At 41.7% G+C, this 17746-nt stretch overlaps 5 protein-coding genes across 10 annotated transcripts; 2 read left to right on the top strand and 3 right to left on the bottom strand.

Annotated features, from left to right (window-relative positions):
- Window positions 1-220: 220 nt before the first annotated feature.
- Window positions 221-1476, top strand: LOC133840352 (uncharacterized). Its single transcript, XM_062272133.1, has 2 exons — window positions 221-361; window positions 970-1476. Coding segments are annotated over exons 1-2 (378 nt in total). The 5' UTR covers window positions 221-360; the 3' UTR covers window positions 1347-1476.
- Window positions 1477-1493: 17 nt separating this feature from the next.
- Window positions 1494-4284, bottom strand: LOC133840345 (N-acetylgalactosamine kinase). Of its 3 annotated transcripts, none has more exons than XM_062272125.1 (6): window positions 4147-4284; window positions 3373-3545; window positions 3138-3311; window positions 2344-3077; window positions 1798-2002; window positions 1494-1736 (listed from the first exon to the last, which is right to left on the bottom strand). In XM_062272125.1, exons 1-6 carry the CDS (start codon window positions 4147-4149, stop codon window positions 1550-1552), a joined length of 1476 nt encoding a protein of 491 aa, XP_062128109.1. In that variant the 5' UTR covers window positions 4150-4284; the 3' UTR covers window positions 1494-1549. The 3 variants fall into 3 exon arrangements, with proteins under 3 accessions (XP_062128109.1, XP_062128110.1, XP_062128108.1); XM_062272126.1 differs by lacking the exon at window positions 4147-4284 and adding an exon at window positions 3763-3926; XM_062272124.1 differs by lacking the exon at window positions 4147-4284 and adding an exon at window positions 3715-3738.
- A 577-nt stretch (window positions 4285-4861) lies between these two features.
- Window positions 4862-6732, top strand: LOC133840349 (protein phosphatase methylesterase 1). The gene is made up of 6 exons (XM_062272129.1): window positions 4862-5003; window positions 5106-5304; window positions 5380-5489; window positions 5581-5892; window positions 5962-6162; window positions 6217-6732. Exons 1-6 carry the CDS (start codon window positions 4930-4932, stop codon window positions 6524-6526), a joined length of 1206 nt encoding a protein of 401 aa, XP_062128113.1. The 5' UTR covers window positions 4862-4929; the 3' UTR covers window positions 6527-6732.
- On the bottom strand, window positions 4921-8192 carry LOC133840351 (UPF0193 protein EVG1 homolog). Its single transcript, XM_062272132.1, has 3 exons — window positions 7875-8192; window positions 7440-7811; window positions 4921-7382 (listed from the first exon to the last, which is right to left on the bottom strand). Exons 1-3 carry the CDS (start codon window positions 8086-8088, stop codon window positions 7207-7209), a joined length of 762 nt encoding a protein of 253 aa, XP_062128116.1. The 5' UTR covers window positions 8089-8192; the 3' UTR covers window positions 4921-7206.
- A 267-nt stretch (window positions 8193-8459) lies between these two features.
- LOC133840338 (protein Smaug) lies at window positions 8460-17508 on the bottom strand. 4 transcript variants are annotated; one of them, XR_009894178.1, is made up of 5 exons: window positions 16006-16235; window positions 12547-14197; window positions 11488-12482; window positions 10137-11371; window positions 8460-8520 (listed from the first exon to the last, which is right to left on the bottom strand). XR_009894178.1 is itself a non-coding variant. In XM_062272117.1 (5 exons), exons 2-5 carry the CDS (start codon window positions 14038-14040, stop codon window positions 9693-9695), a joined length of 3141 nt encoding a protein of 1046 aa, XP_062128101.1. In that variant the 5' UTR covers window positions 14041-14197; window positions 16006-16230; the 3' UTR covers window positions 9129-9692. The 4 variants fall into 4 exon arrangements, 3 of the variants coding, with proteins under 3 accessions (XP_062128101.1, XP_062128100.1, XP_062128098.1); XM_062272117.1 differs by lacking the exon at window positions 8460-8520 and adding an exon at window positions 9129-9734 and having other exon boundaries at window positions 10762-11371; window positions 16006-16230; XM_062272116.1 differs by lacking the exons at window positions 8460-8520; window positions 16006-16235 and adding an exon at window positions 17059-17508 and having other exon boundaries at window positions 9129-11371.
- Window positions 17509-17746: the final 238 nt, after the last annotated feature.

The following is a 17746-nucleotide window of genomic DNA, read 5'->3' as shown; positions in this document are numbered from 1 at the left end:
TTAGTAGAGCATGAGAAACTGTAGACAACTGAAAAACTCATTGCCTTTAATTGCAAATGCTGAACACTTTTGCCTAGGCCTAGGTCAGATAGGAGTACGGCTTCGAGCTATACATATAGCTCTGCTCTTTTATCCATAATTAATATAATAAAAGCAAAATAATTCGCTCGCATTTGGCGACAACTTTTGAGCGAATTCGTTTTTTTTTTTTGAGTGCTTCGAGTGTCTCAATGTTGTGAGTGAAACTCGTTCTTGTGGCATTCAACGCCAAACACATAAAAGTACGACAACTCGCTATTCTAGATTCAGTTACAGTTTCAGTTTCAACTCAGCCAGCTGTTGCAGCATCCAAGCATTTGAAGTGAGCCAAGTTTACAATACAACAAAAGCAAACAAATTGTGGGCGATGTTATGCGATAAAAAAGAATCATTCAAGTGGTGGGCAACCTTGACTTTGGCTTAATGCCAGAGACAAGCTTGTAATATATTGTTTAGCAAGCCAATTGTGTGTGTGACTATGTTAATGTGTGAATTAAATCAGTGCAAAGTGGAGCACACGGCATGACACAACAATTACAGCAAAGACAGCTGCAATTGAGATCAATGCAAACAGTCTAAAGTGTTATCAGCCAGCAAAAAAGGCTATTGCAAAAAGTTCATGGATAAACGCAGCAATAGTTGCAGCTTGCAACAGTTGCAGCAGTACCAACAGCAGCAACAATGTGGTGCAACTTCGGCGGTGTCTAGTCTAGGCTCCACTTGCTCCACATGCTGGCGATAATTGATTTTTCCGTAAATAATTTATGACGCACGTAACTGACAGTTTGCAGCTTGTAGATTAGAAAACTGCCAACTGACCAGCGCCCCATAAATCAGGCCTATCATTTATTAGGTTTCTAAAAATAGAATGCTTTGCCAACTGCACTGCAACTGCAATTGCAAACTCCAACTTCTTGTCCTCTCTTGCAGTGATCATGTTGTCCACCCGCCTAACTTTCCTGTTCCTTAGCTGCCTAACTCTGGCACACGCCCAGTTCTTCTATCATCAGGCTCTTGGCTTGTCCTCGTCGAAGCCTTCGTATGTGCCGGAATCCCAATATGTAGGATATGCCACAGCCGATGCGCATCCTTCAGTCGTCCAGAATGCCCAATGGGAATCCGAATTGCCCGCAGAACTTTCTAAGAGCGCACGCTTCTACAACGATCCCGTGATTGCAGCCAATTTGGCCAAGGAATCGCTCTTGACGCGCAAAGAGATGGCCGTAGTGCACCGCGAGGCCGAAAGGATTCCACGCGACCAGGTCTACAAGATCTTTAAGAACGCGGGCTTTCTGAGTCGTCGATAGAACCGAAGATCCGCAGATATCTTTCATTCACCAAGTGCCTTGTTGTATTCTAGTTTATAGTATGTTAATAAATCTAAAACGTATCAAAACTGTTTGTTAATGGCTGGATTGTCACTTGCTCAAGATGCACACAAACATCATTGATTGGAAGTACTTTGGGTTTACTAAGTTTATATACAAATTGCTTACAAATTGTGTCTTGATTATTGTACAAAAAGTTCAGCGCCATTGCTGGGCACAGTTGCAAAGACGACTTCATTGAAATCATTGGGCTGATAGCGCTCCAAAAGATGCGTCGGCAACTGAGCGTAGTACTCACGCTTCAACACCTTGACATAATCCGCAGCAGCGTTGACCGAGTCGCACATGGCCACAATGCAGCCCCCCCAGCTGCAAGCCAAAACAATGCATGTAATACAAGACCATTTTTATGAAGCAAATTAATATTTACCCAGCTCCAGTGACACGTGCGCTGACGCCTTGCTTGACAGAGAGAGCCACCAGTCGCTCAAGATCGGGATGGGAGCATTCGTAGAGCTCGCGGAGGCTGTGATGCGACTGTTGCATGAGTTTGCCCAGTTGCTCAACGTCTTGTTTGCTGGGACGACGCTGCAACTGCTCGCAAATCTGACGGAATTTTACTACACGACCAGATTCTGGAAAAAAAAAATGGGAATTAATGAGTCGAAACAAAACAGACAAGTAATAAACTAAGAAACACCTTCTGTATAGTTTGTCAATATATATTGAGAGAGGTTTGATATTCAACGTTAATCAGAATGTGTCTAAAATGATCGCCCCCAGCCTTACGATTACGCTGGCAATTCAACAAATTTAACCTGCATTGATTGAACTCGACAAATTGTATAGCGCTAACAGCTTATGGTAAGAGTGACAGATAAGAAATATGGGCCGCAATGCCTTCTTCTATCCATTCATTAGTTATTACGACCTTCTACCTTATAACTGCTGTTTTAAAAGCTTATTTCAATCTCACCCTGAATGACATGCAGTGCGCGTTGTCGCAGCTTGAACTGCTGCATATGCTGTGTGCTGGGCGTTAAGAAATCCATTTCCAGCTGTTGCTCCGTGATTCCTAAAGCCTCGCAGATGTCTTCGCGTGTATAAAGCGGCTTACTCAATTGCTTCTCAATTAATTGCGCATACGCAGCGTTGTCCAAATTGCACTCTTCTTCGAGATCAATGAATCGTATGAATTCCTGCCAATTGGGCAACTTCTGTGACTTGGCCAGCCAACGTGTGGCTAGCCGGCACTCGACCACACGCTCGTTGTAGTCCGAGGATGCAGCCTTCTTCTTCTGCACCAGACTATTGGCCACCACAAAGCAGCTGCCCGCTGGTAATGTGACCGGTGTGCCCTTAAGTTTCGGATGGAATTCAATGTGCTGGGCACAGCCCTGCTTGGCCAGATAGGCAATCGCCTGATCCATGCCGCCGCTGTGCGTGCCAATATACTGTTCGCAACTTGCCGATATCGAGGCCAACAGCTTGCGATCCAGATGCATGCCCTGCACATGGGCTGTGGCTAGCACAGCTGCGCTGACTAGCGCACTAGAGCTGGAGAGACCTGCAGCGAGGGGCACATTGCCGCTGAGTGCCACCTGCATGCCAATGGGGCGCCACTTCTTGCCCAGCTGCTCCTGTATACCCTTGATGCCGCACAAGTAGTAATTGTACCAAGCTGGGCCGCCAGTTTTGGGCAGCTTAATACTAATAGATAAAATAAAGTTAGTACAATGTCGTAAAACGTATTGGACAGAAATAACTTACTCAAGGGTGTTGAGATCGCTATCGAAGATCTGGAACTTGCCCTCGTCTAGCGGACGCAGCTGCAGTTGATCGTTTTTCGGGACGCTACCAACAGCCAAGATGATGCTCTGCTCCACCGCCATGGGCAGCACCGAGTAACCGCAATAGTCGACATGCTCACCAATGATATTCACACTGCAAGCAAATCAAAATAATATGCAATTAATTATAATTATATATTGCTGTGTGGACTCACCGACCAGGCACCCGCACATAGAAGTCCGGCTCTTTGCTGAATTGTTGCTTGTAGAAGGCGCCCAGCTTTATTAGGCGCTCATAGAAGTTTGCCTGTGGCTGCAGCTTCTGCACTGCGACGTGCTCATCGCCCAGGCTGGAATTGTTTTCGTCACTTGTCGCCATTTTGCGCTGCTGTAATCCAATGTGAAAAATTGCACTTAATAATGTGTTGTGCTAACGTGTCATCAGAGCTCGGTTAAGCCGAAATAACAATAATACCCGCTATTAAAAACGAGTACGTAAACAAATAAAAGCACACACTTGATTACATACTGTGCATACTACATACACACATACATACGTGTGACATACGTAGAGAGGTGTGCAGTTTTGCGTTATCAGCTCTCACCTTATCACAAAGTCATTGATGCCATTAAAATAAGCAACAATTGAGTAATATGATTGTTATCGGTTTGGGAAATGTTTTACAGTTGCACTTTATGGGGAATTGATGCAAATTGCAATTAATTTAATTGAAACAATAGCTGCAAAGTGCACGAACTTTCGGCTTTTGCCTACTGCGCCGGCGAATACTGAAAGAATAAATTGAAGAGAGCGCCAGTGAGGGAGAGTAAGAAAGCCGTCGATAACAACTGACTTGTGGGCGTTGCCAGACTTAAGATAAATAAAGTTCTAATGGCGGTTTGTTCAAGTGTTGTAGTTATTCATCTAATGTACTTGCTTGTTTTTCATTTTTTTACAGTTCAATGACACTATCTAGTGCTATACGCACCATATACTTTTTATCAACGTTTTCTTCTAAATTATAAAAGTGTCAACGAGGCTGTTACGTTATCAAAGCGGCCAATGAGACTTCTTATATGTTGATACGGAATGTGAACGCGACGACTTCCAACAAGCAACTAAACAGCAATGCGCGTTCAGTTCCGCTTTTGTTTAGTCTGATACCAAGGGAAGCGAAATTGCGACTTTAAAGACGCGACAGCCACTAGTGTTTTGTTTACTTTACATGCTGCTTATCAGTATCAAGTCTCCAAGTAGGTCATGCCCAAGCTTCTGGCCATGCAACAAATAGTCACTTTCTTTGCCAACGATTGTTAATGCGCTTTGTAAAACAGGTTTTTAATTAGTTATGCATCTAAAGAATTTCTTTTATCACAGACGAACTAAAAACGATTGTTAAAGATATACACAAAGTCATAGTATTAGGAGCAATCACAATATTCCTTTAAATACTTTAATGAATGATATTTTTACTGTTTTGAATATTTATAAAATAATCTTAAGTTAAAACAAAATTCAAAAAGCGAGCCAACAATTTTGAAAAATCATCACTATAAAGAAGTGTAACCATTATATAAGACTTATAGTTAAATACACCACAGATATTTGGTATCTAACTGGCGATAAAATAGTACGTTTTGAAATGGAAATTGCGGTCACGCTGGCCAGCACAGAAGAGCAACGAAAACGAAACAAGAAAACAAATTTTCATTTGAAATATTCGAAATAGAACGCTTATTTTCCGCAATTTTTGCGCAGACAATCGTACGAAATGTCCAGTTTACAACGTACAATGCTTAAGTCCAAGTTGCCACCCACAATTCCGGGTGGTCGCATTGGTAGAGCGTAAGTATTATTTTGAATATTATTTATGTGGGCGGTGGGAGAGATGAGATAGAGAGACACATACAAATATTTAATTGATACATAACATCACTCGCCTTGCAGCGACTCCTTTAAGAAGTCACGAATACGGGATTACAAGCCATGCATGTGGAACGAATTCTTTGCCGAAAAGGAAGATGTAATCGTGGATGGGCAACGCAAATTTCGCGTTTATCGCACCAAAAAGCCCGAGAAACCGGGCCCCGTCTTACTATTGTTACATGGAGGGGGATATTCGGCGCTTACCTGGGCGCACTTCTGTGTATGTATACTTGATAATATGCAATGCATTCTCTAATTTGATTACACACGCTACGTTGTTGTTGTTGTTATGCAGTCGGAGGTGACGAGCATGATACACTGCCAGTGCCTGTGCGTTGACCTTCGGGGACACGGCGACAGCAAAGTGGATGACGAGGACGACTTGTCGGCCGACACTTTGTCAAAGTAAGTGTACTTGCCTGTTGAATGTTTACAAGTGTGTGTGTGTGCTCAAGCTTTCTTCGTTTTCTATATTTCGTTTATTTATTGTTGCCAGGGACATTGGTGATTTGGTGGCGAAACTGTATCCCGAGGAGGTGCCACAAATATATGTGGTTGGCCATTCAATGGGCGGGGCAATTGCTGTGCACTTCGCCCATATGGCTTTGGTGCCGAGTCTGATCGGCATCACAGTCATCGATGTTGTCGAGGGCACGGCCATGGAAGCTTTGGCCAGCATGCAGAGCTTTTTGCGCTCGCGTCCAAAGTATTTTCAGAGTATACCAAATGCCATCGAATGGTGCATACGCAGCGGTCAAGTCCGTAATGTGGACAGTGCCAAAGTCTCAATGCCAGGGCAGATAATCAAGTAAGTGAAGATGATGTCATTTGCTATAGAAGCAACTTCTCATTGCTACGAATTATTGTATCTCAACAGCTGCACAACGAATCAACTCGCAACGAATGATCTTCCCTTGCCAGATGAAGTGCTCGAAGAGGCGCATCACACTAGTATGTTTCCCAATGCGTTTAGTATTTCCGAGGACGAAGAGGTTGGTAATTCCGGCGAGGATGGCGCCGAAAGCACGGATTTTAAGAAACCCATTACCACCAAGGCAGCTACGGATGCGGCCAAAAAGTAAGTTGTAAACTTCTTCGTTTGAAATACATAATTAATATTTCCTGATTTTAGTTACACTTGGCGTATAGATCTTGCCAAATCAGAAAAGTATTGGGTCGGCTGGTTCTCGGGTCTCAGCGACAAGTTCCTGAATTTGCGATTGCCCAAACAGTTGTTGCTAGCCAGCATCGATGGACTTGATCGCACCCTTACCGTTGGCCAAATGCAGGGCCGCTTCCAAATGCAAGTCTTAGCCCGCTGTGGCCATGCCGTACACGAGGACCGTCCACACGAGGTTGCCGAAGTCATCAGTGGTTATTTGATACGAAATCGTTTCGCTGAAGCTGCTGGCGAATTTCGCTGTCACATGCCATCCTGTTGAGCAGACATCCTTGTACAGTTGTAGCACAAAAATATATCTATTTTTGAGTGGAGCATTACAGTTGCATATAGTATATATTATATATACACAACACACAAAAACCACATAGAGCATAGGACAGATGATATTCTCTAGCCGTATTATCTATATACGTATATACACATATATAAATATAATCCACTAATTTATTCGATTACTTAAACAAATCCATATGAATTTTGTCAACTAATGTAGTATTTTTGCTCGTTTTGCCAAAACTCCATGAGAATAATCAGAAACAACAAGAAAAGATTTAGAGTATGATGAATACTCGTGAGTGCTTTGCGTTGGGCTTTGTCGAATTGTTAATATGCTGTATGCATTTTTGTATGTATTCATTGATTGTGTGCCAGATTAAGTCAAAATTGAAACGAATTGATTATATATGTATATGTCAAGTGAATAAGTTAAATAAAGTGCTAAAATTATAAAAGTCAACCAAGCCGAACACAATAATTTTCATTTCGTAAAAGTATGCTTTAAAATTTAAACATATTCATTTACAGTGCCTAAAAGTGTGCTATAATATTTTCTATTTCGCTTTGAATTTTAATACTCGTTGCAACAATTTGTGGAATTTATTTTTGATAACATTAATTCTGTCGCTTAACATTAAACACATTTTATTCATGGACTCCATGCTAGTCCACAAAACGATAGCCACCCTGCGCTTTCATCTTCATCTTCGTCTCTAGTGTGCGAATGCGATGCAGACGCTCCGATATCTGATCGTGTATCTCGGCATAATATTTCTTGCCTTGTCCCAGAGCCTCCATTTCAGCCAGCCAATCAGCACGCTCATTAATTTGATCAAGCACTGTAATAAAATGAAAATTGATAACTGGTCGTGTGGACAACACATTTGATGACTCACGTTCATTTATGATATCAGCCTCGGTAACCAGTCGATCCTCTCGGGGACGTCGCAATGGCTTCACAGCTGGATCCGGCAAATCAATACCAGCCATGGTGAATTGCAGACGTGCCTTGGCTTTATCGCCCACCATGCGATTGTCTGGCTTAGGGCGAAAGTAGCTCTTCTCATATGCGCCGCTTGCCTCAATTTGTCGCAGGTTTTTGCGCTTGGCATTGCGAGCACGCTCAAGTATGGCCTGAGTCTCCTTATCCAGATCATTGTTGGTATTGGGGCGGGGTGGCTTGGGCAATGGCAACGGTTCGCCATTGCGCAGGCTTTCATCGATTTGCTTACGTACCATCATAGACATTTTTGACTCTTTCATCAGCACTGTAAAATCAACCCACAAAAAAGAAGCTAAAACGCATGTTTAGGAGTATCTTTTTTACTTACACTTGAGCAGATCGGCCGTTTCCTTACTGTACTCCACCTTGGGGGCATGAAATGCGCCGCTGCCACCAGGAGGAATTCGCTCGCTGGGCCACATTGGCAACTGCTGCTCATTCCCACCGGCATCTTTCTGATGAAGACTCGACTCCGGCATTTGCCGCATCAGGTTTGTGGCCAAGCCATCGAGTTGCACATTATTATAATGGTTTCTGTGCATCGTTTTAGTCAATCAAATTTAAAGGAGAATTTTAATTTTTACAAATATGTGGATATATTCTCCGTTTGTGTTTTAAGTGTTTTGTTATTTTTGAGCACAGTCCACATTCTTGATTCTCTAAGGGAGACGCATGGCAACCTTTGTTATGGTTGTTAAGGCAACCGGCAGCCAGTTGTTTAAAATACACTTGTCTTGAATTCTCGAAATAATTTATTTAAAATAAATATATGTATGCTATGTATATGTATTGGTAGTAGGTACACTCTTGAATGCTCACGTTTGATAATTTCCTCTCCAATCTCTTGTTTGCTGTATGTTTCCCGCCCAATCGATTGGCAATCAGTAATTTGCAATACAAACACTTGCGTCAATTTGTTAATTATTGTTGAACGATTTACTTATTAAACAGTTTTCGTAGTTGGTTGGTTGTTGCTGTGAATTTTGAACTCTTTATATGGCTATAAATTTGTTTAATATATTGTATGTATATTTAATTTACATGCATTTCGCAATTCTTGCAATTTAAACAGCTGCAATTTGTGATGTGAATTGTTTTTGTTACTATTTAAATAAAATACATTTTCTCTTTTGTTTTGTCAAACAGTAGCATTAAATATACATTCGCAATTTTAATGCAGTTCATTCAATTTACATACACAAATTTGAAATTAAGCTAACAATTGGTTTTTCATATTTTCTTTGTTTTTTATGTTTTTAAACATGTTCGACTTTTCAGTGGGTTTTCCACTCGTTAAGATTGGTTTAGTTTTAAGCTTAAGTTTAGTTACAAAGCGATCGCAATCGATATCATTTTACACTTATGTGTATATTGTTGTATGTATATAGCAATTCTCAGAAAAAAAAAACAATTAAAAAATAACATAACATACTCAATCTTCGATCACCATCGTTATACAGCACATTATTACAAACAATTCACTAAGGCCTAAAAGCGAAACAAAATAATATTACATATAATAATAATTATTGTATATATACATATACATATGCACGTGGCTAGCCATTCATATTTTTGTTGCTTTCTTTTTTTTGGCTTATCTCTGCTTACAACTTATACAAAAAATACAATATTTGATTTACTAGTATTAACATCGAGGCTCCTAAACCCTTTCTGCATTTTCTTGTATCAACACAAAGACATTTTCATTTAGATGTTTATAAATTACAATTTTGTTGTTATCTTTTCAGCAATTATGTTCCTTTAAATTTAAAATAAATTATGTGTATATATCATTAATATATAGATTTATATATATATGTTGTGTATAAACATAGTTCATTATGTGACTTTTCAGCAAGCAACGTTTTATTTTTTTATTCGCGTGTGTCGTCGTGAATCGTGTGTGCTTCAATCATTTCTTTACTTTTACTTTTAATTTTCGTTTTCCTCTTGTATCCAGCTTTTCTAGTTCTTATAGTTGCGAATATAGTAATCTTAGTCAGTCTCATGGTCACGATGCAGAGTTCATAATATAATTTATTAACATATACATATCTATATATACATATATGTGTTGCTTGTTGCATGTTGCATATATATTTTCTAGTCAACGTCTGTATTATTTTGTGTTGCGGGGGCAGCGTCAGAATAGCGTAAAATGTTGATCAAATTTGGCCAAATTTTCCTATAGAGAAAAAGGTAATGTTTTTCTGTTGTAGGTTCTAGTTTTGCTTGTGTTCTTGCAGTTTGTCTCAGGATTTTCAACTATATCGAACTACTTTTATGACATTGGTTTCTTCGTCATTGTCTCAACTTAAACATTAATAACATTGGCAGCAAAAAGCGTCGCATCTAGGTCTTGATAGGAGCTGCGCTTAGTCGAGGATGGAGGAAGGGGTTCTTTTTTGTTTGTTATCTACTAGGCCTTACCCGTTGTACACGGCCAGCCGTTGTACTTGGGTTTGCAGCAGCCCCCAAAAGACGAGCTAGAGGACTTACACAAACATTACACTGACACGCACGCGCATTAGAGAGAGAGTGTGTGCAAACTTAACATTTAAACAAACATTTTTGTCAGTATTCTTACATAACTAAAAACGATTACAAAATACAATTCATTGACGATACGAGACACACGCGCACATAACAATCAAAACATCGAAAAAAGCTAATATGTTAAGAAAATTTAAATAATATAACAAACACTGCCAACAACTTTAGTTCATTGCCTGCTCAGTCATTTGACGACACAGTGTCTCCAGCTGCTCTAGACTCTTGAAGTCATTCATTTTATAGTCATGCGGTGGCATGGTGAAGCTCTCCTTAAGTGTGGCCATGCTCAGATTAATCAGCTGCGGCTGAGTCAGACAATGATCCATATTGTTGTTGTTGTTATTGTTGTGGCTAGTGTTGTTGTTATTGTTAGTATTGTTGTTGTTAATGGGTTGCTGGCAAAGACTATTGCTACAGATACCGGTGCAGGGCACGACATCGCCATTACCAACATCACCAGGACACAAACAGCTTCTGCCATTGCCAACTGCTGCAGCAGCCGCTGCTGCCGCCAGCAATTGCAGTTGCTGTTGATTAATTATATTGTTGTTTAGTATAGTGCTGTTGTTGTTATTGTTATTGCTGTTAATTAAAATCTGAGGCGGCGGCTGCTGCTGCTGCTGTTGTTGCGGGGATTCTGTTTGATCTGAATTACTAACCATAACCACAGCGGCCATCGTTTTCTTTGGTTGCTGTTGCTCCACAATTCCTGTTGCACTTAGTCCCGAGCTGAGTCCGTTCAAGCTTGGCTTGCGCTGCTGTTGTTGTTGTTGCAGGTTGTCATTGTTGCTGTTCGTAAGCACGCCTTGACCCGGCTTGAAGATTAGCTGTTGCGGCTGCTGTGGCCCACCAGCGACCACGATCAGGTTGTTCAACGAGCGTCGATGATGTGGCGGCGGTGTCTGCTGTGGCAGCGCGGGAAAGTGTTGCGCATGCTGTTGCAGTATTTGCTGCATCTGCTGGGCATGCTGTGAATGATGCTTTAGCGTTTGCGGCTGTTGCTGCTGCTGCGGATTATTCATGAAGCTGGGATACGATGAGCTCTTGTACTGCTGAGTCTGATAGCCGCCATTGAAATCGAACTGTTGCTGAGGTGGCTGCTGTTGTTGCTGCTGCTGTTGTTGTTGCTGCTGCTGCTGTTGATGATGCGGCAACGGATGCTGCAGACAGTTAAGCGAAAAATTCAGCATATCGTTTGAATTCTTGCGGTGATTGATGCGATCATTGCTCGCATTTTTTGGATCACACTTGCGACTCTTGCCATTCCACCTACGAAATGGAAAGTCAATTAGAAATCAAGCAAGCAAAGTGTTCAGAAACTGACTATTTTAATTTCAAACGCAATATTCTGAATCGTTACTCTTAAATATTGTTTAACCACTTACCTGGGCTTGTTCATGTTGTTGGAGGTGCCACCCGTAGTCTTCACGTGATGCAGTTTCGGCACCATCGACATCTTCAGCTTGGACAACTTAAACTTCAGTTCCTTGAGTTGATTGGCATGATTCACAAATGCCTCGTTGTGTATAGAACGATCCAGAATCCACATGAACACACCTAGAGTTTCCTCTTCGGGCGCACAATAGGGATCCTGCTGTAGTGCATTGCTCACCAGATCGATGACTTTGAGGAAACGCAATCCAATGTTCTCTTCACCCGCTATCGTTTCCAATGGCTTCATAGGCGTTAGCACAATGTTGGTAAGCTCTTCGACAGCTGTGCTAATTTTCATCTGACCGGTGTGCAGCTCTTGTTCCACCTTGCTGAGAATATGGGCGCGTTCCTTTAGCTTCTCAATACACAATGCCAGCTTATGCGAGGCGCCCTTAGTGACTCCAACGCTCTGTAGAAAATCTTCGGTAATCTGCAACATCTCCTCGTACGTCATGTTCTTAAACAGTTCAATGTATTTGTGCAGACGCAATGACTTGAGCCACAATCCAATGCCTGACATTCCGACATTGCGCGTCTGGAACTTGATGTAGCTCGGTTTGAAATCATCGAGCCGGGTGTCTGAAGTGCTGTTTGCCATGCAATTGTTATTGTGGCGGTGATGCTCAATGGACAGCGAAAAACTGCGCGGTTTATTGGCAAATTGCGCCAAATTCTCTGTGGAATTGGAGCAATTGTCATTCACCGTAATCACAGACGAATTCGACGAGTTTGACGAGCAGCTAGAAATAGTTTGCGTGGTCAAGCTGTTGGAGCGTCGCGTCTTTAATGCAGCGATTTTACTGTCCAGACTCCAACGGTTAATGTCGCCAAATTGGTCACCCACATTGCCCATCAGTATGGACGCATAGGGCAGTTGTGGTGGTGGCGGCGGAGGAGGCGGTTGCAACAACTGTGAGTGAACAGGAGGAGCATGTGGTGATGGAGCCTGCATACAAAGCAAATGGAAATGTATTAGAATTTGCTATAGATATGCACTGTATGAATCTTACCTGTTGTTGGCTAAGGCTGCAGCTCCCAATGCCGCTCGTCTCGCCGCCGGTGGCAGCATCACAATTGTTCAGCGGCTCAAAGTCAAGAATTTCGGTGCCATTCTTGCTGAATGAGGTGTCATGATCATCGCTGCCAGCGAGGCCCAGCATGGAGCCAGCGGCGGCACCAGCGACAACGCCATTCACCAGCGACGAGTTGCTGCCTAGGGATAGGCCTAAGCTATTCTGACTAGATGCTAATTCGTTCAATGTAATACCATTTAAATTATCACAGAGTGGATTGATCGAGCCACAGGATCCGCTGACGCTACCTCGCCATTCACCCGGTTGTCGTGGCAACTGCTTACTATTGTGGTGTCTGCTTGGCGGTGCAATTGTCTGCCAGTCAACGCTGCGCGTCAAGTTGCCCAACGATGACGATGACGACGAAGAGCTGTCCGAAATGGTGCCAGCTCCCGCTCCGACTCCCAGTTGCAATTGCAGCTGTAGCTGCTCCGGTTGCCCAAAGTAACTGCTGCAGCTGCCACGCTTGTTTGTCGTCTGCTTGTAATCCTCGAGATGACGCAACCACACATTCAACGCTCGCCGATCTTCGCTGCTAATCGCTGGATGGATGAGCATATACGAAAAGATCTGTTGCACTATCTCTGGCGGCACTTGCTGCTGCACAGTGTCCTTCACAGCCAAGGAGATGAGCGTCATATAGCTGAGTTTGGCATCTTCGTTGCCCGGCTTCAACAATGGCAGCATATTAAGAACCTCCTGCAAAATATCCTCTTTGCGGTTAAGCAATTTACGCTCGTCCAAAGCACATTGATTTGTGCTGCTGGTGATTTGAAAATCACTGCCATAGCATGGCATTGAATCTTTGTCAGATGATGAGGACGCTCCTGCTGCGGCTTCAACCAGATGATCACTGCTGGTGCACGCCTTGTAGGCAGCCAACAAGTTCTGTAGGTAGCTGGGATTGTTGGCGTTGATGTCGATGACAACGCTACTCAGATTGGTTTGGCATGTGCCCAGATTCTGTGTCAGATTGTTGTCGATGGAATACTGTAGAAACTTGAGGCTGGGATAGCGCAAACGCTTGAGCAGTGCATACATGACCACGGTACGTTCACAGTCGTTCCACTTCTCAAACAGATTCGTCACCGTTGTCACCTGTTCGCAAAATAAAGCGTTTTTTGTTGTCCCAGTTGCAGTCGCTGCGGCTGCAGCTGCAACTGCAGCTTGTGTGGCATGTGGCGACGTCTCTCCATTGGTATCACTTTGATTACTATTGTTGCTGCTGCTAGTGCTGCTGGGATTAGGTTTTGTTGTTGTGGATGTGGCGGCCGTTGTATTGACGGCACTTGTCGTTGTTGTTGTGGTTACTGCGGCTTGCTGCTGCTCCTGTTGTAGTTGCTGCGACTGTTGCGGCAAATCGTTAAGTGCATTTTGGGAGCTGCTGCTGCCGGAGGGCAGCGCGTTGTCTGTTCCTGTTGTGTACTTCATATCGTCGTTGTGTGTTGGCGTTGCAGTTCTTTAATTGCTCAATAAATAGTATATTTATATAATGTTTATATATAGTTTGTCTCTTTATTATTATATTTGTTTCAGCTTAGCCTTGTTTGCGGTGTTTATTTATTTGTTTTTGGTTCAGTTGCCAGGGCTGCAAAGACAAAATGGAAAACAGCAGAATTAACCAAATGGGGAAAGTACAAAAATATTTTTACTACGGAAAACTTGTTTATTTATTGTTATTGCGATTTGCAATTTTATTCCCTTGTGTGCATGACTTGCTAAAAAAAAGAGATCGTGCATCGTGATCTTAAGTAATACATGCTTTTAATTTGATCGAGCTTTGATCGTGTTTCACTTCCATCCGTTCCTACGTTCACTTTTGAGCTTTTATTCTTGTTCCCCACCCTCTACATTCTATTTTTTTTTTTGTTTTTCTGTTCTGTTTTACTTTCTAATTAATGAAGTTGGACAAGATGGGGATGCGTGCAGTTCGTGTTTTTTCCCAGCCACGTGATCAGCACGACTCACGTCACAAGCGCGCCAAAGGGAAGAATTTTTCCCCTGTTATATTACGGCAACTTTTGCTGTTGTCGTTACCGTTGTTGTTGCTCTCGTTTCGGGCGATAATAGACGTCAAGCGACTGCGACTACGACGACAACATTCAAAGTTAATCAAATCAATTTTTTCGCTAATTTATTAAATTTACAAATGCTGCGACAATAACAAAAATTGCAACCTGACAAATATGGCGACAACAACCACAGCAGTATCAAAAGAGAAAAATAAAATAAAACATGAATTATGATGAAATGTGAAAAGGAAAAAAATTAGCATTCGTTGTAGTCCGATTCGTACCCGATTCCCGTTCCCATTCCGCTCGTCGATCGGAGACCTCAGCTATATGTAGTTGCTCTTATCAGAAAAATAAATAAATAAATAACGAGTTTTGTACATAACACCTTCGCCTCGCATGGCCGAGCTTTGCGCCTGGCGGTGGCGATAAATCAATAATAATACTACACATTTTCAAAATCATTATTTACCTATTAAGTTTAAGCTTGTCTAGACGAAAGGGGCACAACTGATATAGTGCGGAATGAGGGAGGAGAGTGTGGACTGATTCTCAATAAGTTTGGTTAGGTTGGCTTGATTGCGATTTGCGCTTTTCATTTAATTTCGTTACGCTTTATTTTATACATTTTTTTCCATTTCATTTCTTTTCTTCTTTTCTCTTATACGTTGTGCTCATTTCGAACGGGTATCATGAAGCTTGTTTCAGTTGAAGTTGTTGTTGTTGTTTCGCTGACGACTTTCTTCGATTTTTTTTCTTTTCTTACTTATTGTTGTTACAATTTTTAAAGCTCTCTCAGCAATGCAGCTGTGTCAATGTATGCTATGTCTATATATGCGTGTGTGTGTGAGCAAGCATTAAAACATAACGGGCCCCAATTACAGTATTAAAGAGCGGTCAAGTGGAATTTACAACTATTTTTTCCAACAGTCTCTTTTTTAAGGCGAATTTCACATTTTTCTTTAATTGTTGCAGTCAATAACAAATATATATATTTGACTGCTCGCAGGTTAGTTAGAAGCCAATAAAAAGCTTTGCACATGGCGGGCGCCAAAGTAACGGTAACTATGCATGATTAACTAGTTTTGAGGTTATGTGTCAATATCAAAATTGTAACTGTAAATTTCCAAAGCACCCATACATATACAGCCAGACATAACTGCATGTTTACCGGCATAAATTACATATTTGTGTTCGGTTAATAATAGCTGTCAATTCGTTAAAGTTCAATAAACGACGCACACACATACAAAGGCACTCATTTACTGAGAATCTAAAACAATGACGGACGACAAATACAACTACAACATGTACATAGCTGCTGCTAACCGCAACGATCTTATTCTTTTACCATTTTTTTTTTTACATATATTTTTTGCTTTACATTATATTTGTTGCTGCTGTTTTTCTTGCACCGCTCTTGTTGTTGATCTTGCATGTATTTTGCATGCACAATATAAATTTGATTATCTCGTAGAAACACACCGCACACACAAATTGCGAATTAAACAAAAACGAAGCCAGGCAGAGACAGTCACAGGCACAGGCAAAGGCACAGGCCAACTAAATGCTGCAGCGAACACGCACTGGGGAGCACTGAGGACAGTGAGAAGAGCAGCAGAGCAACGTTAGCAGCAGCAGAAGCAGAGCAGCAGCAGCAGAGAGAATGACGATGATGATTGGCGCTGGTGGCGTCAGCTAATGTAGCTGGGTCGTTTTATAAAATGGTGAAGCTTGCAAAGTAAAAACTCTCAGCATAGCGCGCGCCTTTTTCAGTCCGTTGCGAAGGAAATTTCCTTGCTGTTGCCGTTGGTGGGGGAGATACGCATATATTAGTGCACAATTACAACTGCGTGTGTGTGTGTAGCGGAATGCAAGCAAGCGACACAATATGTCGCGCGCTACAAAACGACCTAGCGACCCCAAAGCAAAGCGCGCACACAGAGATGCACTCATACACGCACAGTCACAGCAACATTCTCTCACACACATACACTTACATACGGAAGCGACCAGAATGCACAGCACAGGCAAAAAATGCGGCAAATTACATGAGATTACAAAGCAGGCAGGCATTTTTTTCGCTCTCAGTTACTGTTGTTGTTGCTACTGTCGCGCCTGCTTTCGCCGAGGCACAATTGTTTTCATGTCGCTTCTTTTCAAATTGCACTCACTTTCGGTTCCATACCGTCTGCACCTCCCTCAACCCAAAAAAAAAATAAAATAAAACACCAATATCGCCACAGTCACAGATACAAGCTTGTTGTTTTGTTTTGCTGTTGCGACGACCAGCTGCCCTCAAATCACGCCCCACCCACCTAGTCGTCGCCCAGTCGCAGACACACACTCACAAATCGTTAACAGCAACAACAACACAATACCCACATACACTATTATACAGTGCGCTTGTGCCAAAATCGTTCTATTTTTCAATTACCTTTTGCTTTCTATTCGCTGCAAACCTTGAAATTATTTTCACATAGTTTTTTGATCGCTCCGACGAAATACGAGAGCATATTTCACTAATTTGATATGGTGTCGATGCTATCGGATCGCGCATCCATTAATTTTTTTCTTTTTGTATAATTGTCACCTTGACTTGGCTTTTATTTTTTGTTTTCGTTTTTCCACACAAACGTCTTGCAAAATCATACTACTAATTCGCCTTTTTTAGCTGACTCTGGCATCACCACGACAAAAGATTTGCGCGTGCACGCAACACATTTTTAGACGAAACGATACACGTCTGAACCCAACTGTATCCGCTCGCAGTTATTTGCATTTTTTCTATTTATTTTTCTTACAAATGTGTACTATAATTTAAATAGCTATAAATGAATTATTAATTCACGCAAACGCGACAACAACGACGATAATAAGGAGTCGGAGAAACATCTTAAAGCTGTTTTATTTGTCTATGTGTGACCACAGGAAAACTAGTTGAAAATATACCTTTTAATACCAATAAATATACCAAAATACAGAAACCTCAAGAGTTGCCAATAGGTTGACTTTTAAGACATTACACAAACTTTGCATATCACATATGTATAAACATTTTATTTTCAACAATTCATTAACTCCGTGTTTTCCTAAATCTAAACGTTGTGTAGAATATAGTTATT

The sequence above is a fragment of the Drosophila sulfurigaster genome, chromosome 3 (assembly GCF_023558435.1).
Source record: "Drosophila sulfurigaster albostrigata strain 15112-1811.04 chromosome 3, ASM2355843v2, whole genome shotgun sequence".
Taxonomy (NCBI): domain Eukaryota; kingdom Metazoa; phylum Arthropoda; class Insecta; order Diptera; family Drosophilidae; genus Drosophila; species Drosophila sulfurigaster.
Note: the sequence above shows the minus strand (reverse complement) of the source record. Positions and strands in the feature narration are given on the sequence as shown.